The 12,671-nt window shown below is 43.5% G+C and overlaps 1 protein-coding gene across 1 annotated transcript in view; it reads right to left on the bottom strand.

The window, feature by feature from the left end:
• Nucleotides 1-12,363, bottom strand: part of LOC101343241 (acyl-coenzyme A synthetase ACSM2A, mitochondrial) — a 27,764-nt gene extending 15,401 nt beyond the window's left edge. The window contains exons 1-7 of the mRNA XM_004373447.1: nt 12,187-12,363; nt 9,385-9,595; nt 6,674-6,881; nt 5,229-5,372; nt 3,457-3,613; nt 1,855-1,934; nt 1,507-1,630 (exon numbers count right to left, since the gene is read on the bottom strand). Coding sequence (XP_004373504.1) covers nt 1,507-1,630; nt 1,855-1,934; nt 3,457-3,613; nt 5,229-5,372; nt 6,674-6,881; nt 9,385-9,595; nt 12,187-12,363 — 1,101 coding nt within the window. The remainder of the gene's footprint in view (nt 1-1,506; nt 1,631-1,854; nt 1,935-3,456; nt 3,614-5,228; nt 5,373-6,673; nt 6,882-9,384; nt 9,596-12,186) is intronic.
• Between the last annotated feature and the right edge of the window lie 308 nt (nt 12,364-12,671).

Here is a 12,671-nt window from a genome sequence, read left to right as displayed (position 1 = left end):
TCCATGGCAACTTTTTTTTTTTTTTTTAACAACACCATTAAACCAAACCTGTTGCTGTCAACTCATGGCAACCTCATGTCTTACAGAGTAGAAATTCACGCCCCAATGTTCTTTTCTTGTATCATACTAGATTGTATGGCAACTTTTTTTTTTTTTTTTGTTAAGGTCTATGAAGCCTGACAGATGGTTCTTAACTTACCTCTCATAGTAAGTCCAGTCATTCTTGAATCCTGAAGTGAACCCTTCATTGAGATGCTGGTGTCCAAAAGTGGATGCCCTGAACATGGCCTTTTCTGAATCATTGGGAGCCCTTGCCAAGGTATGCTCGTCCCAGCGACATTTTCTTAACCTACATTTGCAAAGCTCTCCCTGACCATTCCACATCATAGTGCTGCCATCAGGCCTCTTCAGGAGTTCCGCCAGGGGGAACCATTAGCCACAGAAGGATACAGGGTGAAAGGGTAGAAAGGAAGAGACGAGAAGTATTGAGGGCCGCAAGTAAGAGACACTGGGAAGAGGAAAGAGTCGGGGGAAAGTATTCCTCAGGTTGTCTTGAGAGAGGTAGCATAGTTTTGAACAGTGTGAACCCATATTGTGTTCATGGGACCCCAAGAGTTTCAGGAAGATATCTCAGGATGTAAGGTGGGCTAAGTGGATTTTTCTCCCCATCCCTCACTTCAGCCTCAGCAGCTTAGCATAGTGCCTGTCACATTTGATAAACTCAGATCTCTGCTAAAATGTCACCCCATCATAGAGGCTTTTCCTGACCACCATATCTGAAATACCAACCGCTGACCCCATCTTGCCCCATGACCTGCTTTATGTTTCTCTGCAGCGCTTTTTACCACCTGCCATGTCATATATTAATTAGTTTACTGTCTCCCTCCCACTCCCACTGGAATTTAATCTCCATGAGAGCAGGAGCTTTGCCTGTTTTGTTCTCTACTGAATTTCTAATACCTGGTGCCTGGCCCATGGCTAATGCTCAATAAGTATTTAATGAATAAGCCAATAATCTTTTTATTCCACAACCCGTCTGTCAGTTTGTCATACTGTGGTGGCTTGTGTGCTGCTATGGTGCTGGAAGCTATACCACGGATACTTCAAATACCAGTAGGGTCACCTATAGTGGACAGGTTTCAGTGGAGTTTTTAGACTAAGACAGATTAGGAAGAAAGGCCTGGCAATTGACTTCTGAAATCAGCCAATGAAAACCCTATGGATCACAACAGAACTTTGTCTGATATAGTGCTGACGATGAGCCCCCTAGGTCAGAAGTCACTCAGAATAGGACACAATTGCTGCAACAATGGACCCAAACATACCAACCATCATGAAGGTGGAGGCAGGTCCAGGCAAGATTTTGTTCTGTTATACATAGGGTCACCATGAGGAGTTGGAGCCAACTTGATGGCAACTAACAGCAACAACAATCTTTTTATTATCAGAGAGCCTTTTGAAGCCCATCATGTCCACCCGAGCCATGGTTTAGCTGGTAGCAGATACCGTTTCTGTCTGGCCATAGAATTCTCGAATGTCCAGTCCCGTCTGGGCCCTCCATTTCTCCAGAGTGTCTGGAAGAAGAGTGTCCCCTCCACTGTAGCAGTACTGTAGGTGTGGGAACTTGTAACTGAAGAAAGGAAGAGAAAGAAGTGTTGCCCGTGAGCCTTCTGGTACCAGACTCTGCCCCGGCTAGGTTCTGGGTGTTTTGACAATGAGGTTGGCTTCATGAGGCCACCCATGCTCAGAGAGTCAGAGAGATGAGCATCTAGTAGGTGTATGTGTTGGGGTAGGGGGACAGGAGGATAGGCCACTAGATCTAGAGAGTCTTACCAGCCCCTAAGTTCCCATCACCTGGAAAGGTCCTGTTGTAGCAACATCTGGTAAACGACGGGAGCTCCTGCCATGATGTTGATTGGGTACCTGGACAGCACCTGGAGGAAGAGAGCCAACTGAGACACTGATCTTCAAGCAGATGCCAAACTCACTGGTATGGCACAATGGTTAAAACATATGCTATCGCATTGTGGAAGTCTGGATTTAAATGCTAGCTTCTTTGCTGTGCCTCTCTCTGGCCACACGAGCCCCCACATTCTCATGTCTCCCCAAGCTAAAAAATGACAGAGGGATGACCACCTGTCATTATAGAGAAAAGACCCAGGACTAATTATTTGGAGCAATCTTGTCAAATGTTGGCTGTCTATTCCATCCCTGCCCTTTTAACGACCCCCCCCCAATAAAAACACCCCTAGGATTACATAAAGCCCCCAGCCACCAAGGGAAGATCAGCCACTGATTCTGTCCCTAATCAGCTGTATTACTTTAGTTAAGCCCCTTTATAATAGACCAGCTTTGCAACAGACAGATTAGTTCTAGCCCTATTTACCAGAAAATATTCTTGGGAGATAATTCAGAAGAAATTTGAAAAGTTAAAAGCACTTACAGACATTTCCAAGAAAATGCTGCTAAAAATTGTTAGTACTGAATAGTTGACAGGCCCCATACTATCTCATTTACTTCTCACTATAACCTCATGCAGTGTATGTTACGATCCCCATTTTACAGTGGGAAAAACTGTAATTCAGAGGGTTAAGTAAGTTGACCAAGGTCACGCAGCCAGCAAGTAGAGAAAGCAGCATTTACAGCCTGCACTCTTAACCATTGTTTAACAGCACCTTCAACCCATGCTTAGACTTTATTACAAAGAGTGGTATAGGCAAAACGGTCTAGAAAAAATGATGAACATTTAAGCATCATATGATTATTTCCTCCAAGTGCCCTTTATGAACTGGCATACAGTAGGGAAATCATCCCACTTTCCTTATTGCCTTGCCTTACAGGAAACTCAGTGTGAAACTGCCTACTTATTTGCTGTGCTTCTCCTGGTCTTTTCCCCCCATACCTCCCACCTATGTTTCTCTAATGGGCTTTATAGTTTTGCACCTGTTTTCATGTTTTTTTTCTATTTGTGGCACTTAAAAAAAGCTACTTCAAATCTTTTTTGGAAGGAGATGAGTAAGAATGTGTTTAAAAGAGAGAATGACAGACTCTTTTGAAGAGAGTGTCTTGAAAGAAGCCAGGCCATGTCTAATCTCTGAGAATGTGATGACATCCTCTGTTGCCAACCAAACAGAAATCTAGGTGGGTAGAGGGCAGCTGACACAGAGGTCTAGAGGACCCAGAATGGCAATGGCCCAACCCTCCATCACAAATAGGGTTCAATAGACAATGTGCTATAATCTTTACAGGAGCAGACTGCCACATCTTTCTCCCGTGAGCAGCTGGTGGGTTTGAACCACCAACCTTTTGGTTAGCAGCTGGGCACGTAACCACTGAACCACCAGGTTCCTTTTCCTTTACTAAAAATTAGATGAGTTGAAATAAACTGCAGTCAATTGGAGGATATAAACATTAGCTTCACTCTGACCAACTAATGCAGATTGGATCCTCTGTTACCTTTAGAATGACCACTGGATCAAACTTTGGCAATTGATGGATAAAGATGCATGCTCCTGTTGCCCAAGGTTCCATTAATGAGCAAATTAAGTTCACGATCCAAGCTGTGTCTGTTACGTTCCATGTTACATCAGAAACTTGCAGGTCTTTCCATGTGCTGAGAACATAGAGGAAACATAAGTACATATATGTAAATTCATGCTGGGGTAGGGAGAGTATGAGTGTGTGTGTGTGTGTGTATGTGTGTGTGTGTGTGGGTAGGGGTAGGTAGGCGTGCACATGCATGGGTGTACATTACCTGAATGTATTTGTGTATGTTTTTAGGAGTGTGTGTAAGTGTAAGGGGCAGGGGGAAGGATAATTGTTCTATCCATACATCCTAGATCAAGAGGGGTGTTCAGAAGCTATGATCCTAGCTCACATAAGTTAACAGATAATTGCGTCTCATACATATCTTATCCCCAGAACTTTTTACAGTTCCTGGTATGTGGTGACTGCCCAGGAAATGTTTACTAGCTGAAAAGCATCTCACTAAACATGCTCACAGGGGCTTTGCCAAGTATAAGTTCTGCTGAGTAGTTCTTTGGTTCCTTTTTCTCAAAGCATCATGAATTGCCTGAGCACAATTGAGGTTCTTGCATAGGAGTGAAACGTGTTTCCTTTCTCTCTTCAGAGAAGAATAAAAGAGATTAGGTCTGTGTTACAGCAAAAAGAATTTAGGCTAAACGTGAAGAACTTCCTTGTGGCTGAAGTCACCATAGTAGGTGTCCTTTCCTGAAGATGAATAATACTTTCAGCTCTTTAAGAACAATTTTGAGGGGACTTATAAAAATAAAATTAGAGAACTTAATATCTTACTTACACGATCCATCACTCATCTTTTAAAAACTGCATTCTACTACAAAAAAAAAAAAACAAAACAAAAACAAAACCCAGTTGCCTTGGAGTCGATTCTAACTCATAGGCTTTTCAATGGCTGTGGCCTTTTGGAAGTTGATCACCAGGCCTTTCTTCTAAGGTGCCTCTGGGTGAATTCGAACCACCAACCTTTAGGTTAGTATCTAAGACCTCAACCATTTGTGCCACTCAGGGGTTCCCTATTCTGCTACAGCTCTTCTATTAAATAATTTTTATTAAACAATGTAATTTGCTTGTGCCACAGGCTCATAGTTGGGAAATTTACATTTCTAAAGTCTTTTTTGCACTAAAAATATTTTCCCAATTCTAATAGTAAGATTAAAATGGCAGGCAGGACCAATTGACACAGACCCTGAAGATCTCATGTTATTATTGCAGGAAGACCATGGCATGGTAGGTTCTGATTCCACAGATGGAGCTGATGTAGCAGTGGAAGAAAATTCTGAATTTTCTGAGATCTGGAAGTTATGAGATCTCAGTTCATCTAATACATCCAATTGGAAAGTGATTTGCTCCTGACAAAAATACCCTCTTGGAATGTGGGTAGCATCGAAGCAAATTATCAGCCACCCAGAGGACAAGATTAAGATCCAGATGGGAAAAATGCATATAAGCCTTGTGCTAATTATTAACCTTTGTAGGCACATGGCTCAAAGCACTGAAGAGGTTTTGAGACCCCAAGTCATCTTAAGTGCTTCTCATCTGAAAACAGAAGTGTCCCCAGTGTTAAGCAATGTCCCCTTTCTCCTCTCTCCTCAACTTTCTTTCTCAGAGGCACGAGATGGAGGATTGGGTTTGAGCTCAGAGAAGTCTCAAGGCCTAGTCAATTCTCTGTAGAGAGAAAGGGCTCTTACCTAGCATCTATCTTGGCCTTGAAGCCCAGGCTTGAATGGGAGTGTTCTGCCATCTTGGGAGAGCCGCTGGTCCCACTGGTGAAGTAGATGGCAGCTGCTTCTTGGCTTCCTGTCTCCACACAGCGATGAGCACTGGATGCCTCTCTGACAGACACACAGACTGCCACCTGCTCAGATCTGGCCTGGACTCCAGATCCCATGGTGGCCCATTTTTCCCCACCTTCCCGAATGCTGACAAGGCAAATCTTCAGAGTGAGGGTTATGAGTGGTTAAGATCATGGGATTCTGAGTCGTCAGACTTGGGTTTGAAAACAACTCAGGTTTGTTATTTTGTTGACTATGTAACATTGAACTCATTATTGAACTTCTTTGAGACTCGATTTCCAAATCTGTGTAATGGGACCAAACAACACCTGTCTCGGAGAGTTATCATGAAGGTTAACTCTAACACAAATGCAAAGAGCAACTTGCTTAGGAAGAACTCAGTGTATATTGTGATTGAATGGTTGTTAAGAGCCTGTAAAGAGCTTAGCATGATGCCAGGTGCATAGGTGTTGAATCAACAGTGTTCTCCCAATATTCCCTTGGCACCCTCTTCTGTTCCCTTCAGGGATCCACACCTCTGTCTCTAGGATATCTCCTCCAGTGTCCTGATTTTGTGTCTCTCAATGATGGCCTCATGCTAAGTTTACTTCTCTGGCGTTATCTTAAAGACCATGCCATTAGAAAGGAAAAGCTTACATTCTCCATAGGAGTTTCCTAAGGTATGTGTCTCTGATGGAGGGATATTAGGCATGTGACAAAGAAATTCATTCTTCCAGCCAGTCCTGCTATAGACTGTTGCAACGACACAGAGTCCTCTGTCTTTGAGAAGACCAGCTTAGGGATATAGATGATGGGAAGAGGAGTCTAGAAACCATCTCTTATTTCACTGCATACGCTCTTGGCTTCATCTCTGATTCCAGCCATGGTTGCAGTGAACAGTTCTGGGCAGGTTTCAACCCTCTTGGTGCTGACAGCATGTTGTTTCAAGTGTGCACCTTGAGTGATTCACTTTCTGCCCAGGGGTTGCTCTGCTGCCACCACGGCATGGGACTCTGTGCCCGCTCTGCAGCTTGCATGCACAGCCACAAGTGTAGGGTAGTTAACACCATTTGGAGATGCCTTAACCATGGGATTAGGTGCTGATGGGTCCGTGCTTGTCAGCCTTTATGGGAAATCCTGAGAAGCACTCTATATGCTCCTCATAAGGCCCCTATGGGATCAAGTCCCACTTGCAGTGACTCGATAGCAAACCCTTGTATTGGGTTTTTCATCTTCCTTGCTGCGTGCTCCCCAGTCCCTCCCCTCTGCTCCCTGGGCCACTCAAATAAAGCGTCTTCACAAAAGTGTTCGCTTCAGTTTCCACTTTTGGGGAAAGCCCAGGCTGATATTCAGATACTCACTGCAATAGTGTCTTGAAGTCCAGCCACCCATCCCGCCTTTTCTCAGACACCAATAGCTTAGTTTTCAGAGCAGGGCAGTCCGGTGCCACTGTGTCCACTGCCTCAGCTACTTCATCACCAGCCACAATGGCCCTGGCCTTAGACACTTGCAGCCTGTAGAGAATGTCTTTGGCTGTCATCTGGATAGTCGCGGGCATGAAGACGAGGCCTGGAGAAGACAAATGGTGTAGGGAGATCTAAAAGGAGGGATGGGTTGTCTTCTTCTCTAGAAAGGCCTGATGTAAATAGCCAGCAGTGAGCAAATGGGTGAGAGGAAGTTGGGATAGTGATGACCAATGTTTGAGCCCATTGTTGAGACTATTGTGTCAACCCATCTCAATGAGAGTTTCCCTCATTTTTGCTGACCCTCTGCTTTGCCAAACATGATGTCCTTCTCTAGCAATTGGTTTTGCCTGATAACATGTCCAAAGTAAGCAAGATGAAGTCTCACCATTCTTGGTTTTAAGGAGTATTCCAGTCAGGAGTACCAACAATGAAGGAACGAAGGATCAGAGAAGGATTCGAACCCAGGATGACTCTCAAATTTCCCTCTCCATCTTGGATTTGTGCCCTTATATCAAAATTCTTACTTCTCATCTCTTCCTGAACATTATACGGAACCTCCAACACAGCAGTTGCCAAACTGAACTTGTCATCTTTCCCTGACACACCCAACCCACCTCTCTGCCTGTGTTCCCTAGTTCAGTGAAAGACAGCAACACTTTCCCCGTTGCCCAAGCATCTGTAAATTTTCTATCTCCCTGGCCTTCTTCCACTGCCATGTGCCATTCATCACAAATCCCTATTATCAGTTTCCCCCTAATTGTCTCTTAAATGCATCCACTTGTCTTCATCTCCACCATCCTATTCAAGTTGAAGCCATCAGCATGCCTCCTCCTATCTGGGTTCCCCTCTCCCACTCTTGTCTTCCTTCATCCCATTCTCTATGTAGCATACTGAGTGACATTTTATAAACAGAATTTGATCATGCCACTCAATCCATCAATGTCCTCCCATTCCTCACCAGAAAAGGGCCAGCTCTTTACCATGGCCCACAAGGCTCTACCTGTTTAGCACTTGCCATTTTCCAGGCTCACTTGGACTACTTTTTCCTTGTTACCTGGACTCCAGGCACATGAACATCCTTTCAGGTTCTTAACATAGTTTTCAAGCTCCCCCTCCCCTCTGTCTTCACATACACTGTTGCCCCTGCTTGGAATCACTCCTCTTTGCCTCCTCTTCTTGCTAAATCTTACTTATCCTTGAAATCTCAGTTCAAATATCACTTTCTCAAGATGTCCATGACTCCCTCGGATTAGTTAGTTCATGTGGCCTTTTATAACAGGGTTGGCAAACTTTTTCTGAAAAGGGCCAGATAGTAATAGGCTTTGTGGGCCAGAAGGTATCTGTTGCAACTACTCAACTCCGCTGTTGTAGTGTTAAAGCAGCCATACACGATATGGAAACAAATGGGGATGGATGTGTTCCAATAAAACTTTATTTGTAAAAAAAGGTTGTAGGCCAGATTTGGCTTGCAGGTCATAGTTTGCCAACCTATGTTTTATAGGTTCTTAAAGCGTTCTCATGCAACTTGTTAAAATTTTAATTAAATAATTATTTGTGCAAGTAACAGTTTAATGACTATCCCCAAAAACCTCAGACTTCTACTCTGCAACACATGGGTTCACCTAATTTGGAATCAAGTTTTCTACTCTGCAATACATAGGGTCACCTAAGTTGGAATCAACTGAAAAGAACTGGTTAGGCTTTTGGTTTTTCTCCAAAGATCTGTAAGTTCTATGAGTACATGGACCATGTTTTGTTCATCTTGTATTAACAATCTCTAGTATAGTACTTGGAGCCCTGGTGACACAGTGGTTAAGAGTTCGGCTGCTGACCAAAAGGTCGGCAGTTTGAATACACCAGCCACTCCTTGGAAACCCTATGGGACAGTTCTCCTCTGTCCTATAGGGTCGCTATGAGTCGGAATCAACTTTACGGCAACAAGTTTGGTTTTGGCTTTTGGTTTATAGTGCTTAGGATCCTTGGTGGCACAATGGATAAGCTCTTGGCTGCTAACCAAAGGTCGGCAGGTGGAAACCCCGGCCATTTTTTGGCGTGTTGTTGTTGTTAGTTGCTGTCGAGTTGGCTCCACCTCATGGCGACCTTATATATAACAGAACAAAACGTTGCCCTGTCCTGCACCATCTTCAGGATTGTTGATATGCTTGAGTCCATTAGTGTAACCACTGTGTGTTTTGAGAGCCTTACAACCTAGGGGGCTCATCTTCCAGCACTATAATGGACAATATTCTATTGTGATCCTCAGGGTTTTCATTGGCTAATTTTCAGAAGTAGATTGTAGGCTTTGCTTCTTACTCTGTCTTAATTTGGAAGCTCTGTCCCCATGGGTGACCCTGCTGATGTTTGAAATGCCAGTGGCATAGCTTCCAGCATCATAGCGGCATGTAATCCACCACAGTACAACAAACTGATGGATGGGTGGTGGCACAGTTTGCTTAACTAAATGAAAGAAGGGTGGTATCTTTGTCTGAGGAGAGCCAGCATGCCCTATGGAGGGGGCTTCTTGGGGAGAGGTTGTCGTATTTTCTTGTGCTCAGTTCCCTCTACAAAAGAGACAGTATCCCCCACCCTGGTGAACAATTACCAACCTGCTCGAATGCAGCCCAGGATCACCAGCCACCACTCAGGCACTCGGGGTAGCACCACTGCCACACGATCCCCACGCTGTAGGCCACTGGGCCCCGAGAGGACATTTGCTGCCCGCTGGCTGAGCTCACTCAGGTCCCTGAAGTTCCACTTCACTTCATCCCCATCACCACTGACCCACCATAGGGCTGGACCTGGGGGTCGCTGGCCAGCCTGAAGAAAGAGAAGGCCTGCAGATTCTGGAGGGCTGGTACACAATCAAGGAGCCCTGGTGGCACAGTGACAAAGCACTCAGCTGCTAACCCAAAGATCAGTGGTTTGAACCTACCAGCTGCTCTGTGGGAGAAAGATGTAGCAGTCTGCTTCTGTGAAGATCACAGCCTTAGAAACCCAATGAGACAGTTCTACTCTGTCCTAAGAGTTGCTTTTTTTTTTTTTTTTACTGGGTACACAATCAGGTAGGGTAAATCCCCAAACTTGGGATTGCCAAGTCAGTGCTTTTAAAGATTTTTGGTCTCAAGATCGCTTTACACTCTTAAAAATTATTAAAAACCCTAAAGCTCTTTTATGTGTATGGGTTATATTTATCAATATTTACCATATTAAAAACCAAAACTGAGAAATTTTTAAAATGTAGGCTTTTAAAAAATGCTCATTATTAAAAAAACCCAAACCAGTTGCTGTTGAGCCAATTCCAACTCATGGAAACCCCATGTGTTTCAGAGTAGAACTGCGTTCCATAGGGTTTTCAATGGCTGTGACCTTTCAAAAGTAGATTGCCAGCTCTTTCTTCCAAGGTGCCTCTGGGTGGATTTGAACTACCAACCTTTTAGTTAGTAAGTTAGCGCTTAACCATTTGCACCACCCAGGGACTCCACAATAAATAACATATTTTTATAAAAATTAACTATACTTTTCAAAACCCGTAAACAAAAAACCCATTGCCATCGAGTCGATTCCAACTCATAGCGACCCTGTAGGACAGAGTAGAACTGTCTCATATGGTTTCCGAGGAGTGGCTGTGGATTTGAACTGCCAACCTTTTGGTTAGCTGCCAAGTTCTTAACCACTGCGCTACCCAAAACAAACAAACTAAAAAATACTGAGAAGAGTGGCATTGTTTTACATTTTTGCGAATCTCGTTAATGTCTTCCTTAATAGAAGACAGTTGAATTCTTTTGTCTGCCTTTGCCTTTACTCTGTTATGATTTCACACATTGTGTAGCTTTTGGAAAATACCATTGCACATTTATGAGAGAATGAGAGTGAAAAAAGCAAATGTCATCTTATTTTTATTCTGAAAATAGTTTTGATTTCACAGATCCCCTGGAAGAGTCTTGGGTATCCTTTGGAGGTTTCTCAATCACAGAGAACAACAGTGCAAAGTGAAAGAGTAAATGTGTTAGTAATTTTGTTGGCTACTTCAAAATTCTTCTCCATAGGAGTTGTACCATTTTCCACTTTACCTATAATGTAGGAAGGGGTCTATTTCCTCACAGCCTTGCTAACATAATGTGTTGTCAAACTTTTATATTTTGACTAACATGATAGGCAAAACATTATTTCAGTGAAGTTTAATTTGCATTACTGTTATTAGGAAGTTGAGTCATTTTTCTTATGTTTAAGAACTATTTGAATTTACTTTTCTGTGGACTGTCTGTTCATGTACTTTGCCCATTTTTATGTTGGGTTGTGTCTTTTTAGTTTTGATTCCTAGATGCTCTTTCTGTATTAGGGATATTCGCTCTTTTACAGTGATATGAGTTGAATATTTTTTCTCAGATTGTCGTTTAGTTTTTTGGCTTTGCTTATGGTGTAGTTTGCCAATGCAGAAGTTTTTTATGGTTCATGTAGCAAGTTTATTCAATCATTTCTTCTGAGTCATGATGGTAAGGGGTTTCTCCATTACTCTAAGGAGGTATAATTTTTAAAGAAAAGCCAGAAATAAAAAAATTTTATCTGAAAGTGTTCAATTTTAAAATGTTGACTGATTTATTTTTATTTTTAATTTTTTTTATGAGTATCATTCACCGTGGACCACCTTCAGCCTACAGACCTGTCATTTGCAATCTTGCACTAAGATTGTGCCTCATGTTGGTGCTTCATGCTAACATGACCCTACCTTTGAGCACCATTCTTTTAAATCTGTGCTGCTAGATCTACCCCGTCTTATACCCTAGCCAGAATGAGTCCTTCCGTCCTCAGAAAGGCCCACGGGACTTCAGCTGAAGGCAATAGTGTATCAGTAGTGCATGGGGTAGAATTCTGGAAGCCCAGGGCTGGAAAGAAACCTTAGAAATTTCTGCATCACACTCTTTTGCGAATGTCTGCTGTTTGAGCCCTTTTTATAATCCCTGCCTAGTGGTCCTCCTACTTGCACACCCCTAATGGCAGGGACACATAACCTCCTGAGAAGACTGACTCCATCTTTGGTCAGTGTGGATTTCTTCTTATTAAATCCAAATCCACCTTCCCTACAGGTCCTGGGGGGTCAAACAGAGCACGTGGAATGTGTGTAGGCAAATCATGTCAGATGCCCAAGAGTCACTAGATTGCTGTGCCCTGCACCAGCCTCCGAGGGGCGTCTTTCTGCCAAGCCCATGCTCTTCCTCTCCCACTCCATGGGACCTCCATGGAAGACAGGCATCTTGTTCATAGCTATGCCCCCCCATCCCAGCCCTGTGCCTGTCACAGTGCCTGGCACATAATAAGTGCTCAATAAATGGTTTTTGAATGAATAGATGAACTAATGAACTCAGCCAAATTGTCCAGCTCTGTCCCTCTTCTCCATCCCTCCCTGTTACCTTTTCCATGTCAGCCCAGTGATCCATCACATTGCTAGCAAAGTTAAACTTGGCAGGCAGTTCCTGGTTGCCCCATTGCAGTGGGGTCAGTTGCCTGGCATGAATATGAAGAGCATGGTTGAACATATGAGTGCCCCATCGTTTGCAAAGGCCCTGGAGTTTCTGCAGCCAATGCATGGTCAGACCTGTGAAAGAAAAGGAGACACAGGTGAGCCCTTCCTGCATTACTAGCCATCAGCTGTTTAAGGAGATTCATCCCGACTTTACAGAGTTCTTCCAGGAATTTCTGAGATCGTATGTTTTTGCATACGAGTGAATTGACACTTGGCATCTATTTCAATGTCCTTTCCATCTGCCATTCTCCAACAGCACAGCAGGATTTAGACCAGTCTAGATCCTACTTCTCTAAGTACTTCTGACAGTTTTATGAACACTCAATTCCATGGAATAAATCTCTTGGTGCTGAAAATACAGTGATGTGGTAG

The sequence above is a fragment of the Trichechus manatus genome, unplaced genomic scaffold (genome assembly GCF_000243295.1).
Source record: "Trichechus manatus latirostris isolate Lorelei unplaced genomic scaffold, TriManLat1.0 scaffold00024, whole genome shotgun sequence".
Taxonomy (NCBI): domain Eukaryota; kingdom Metazoa; phylum Chordata; class Mammalia; order Sirenia; family Trichechidae; genus Trichechus; species Trichechus manatus.
Note: the sequence above shows the minus strand (reverse complement) of the source record. Positions and strands in the feature narration are given on the sequence as shown.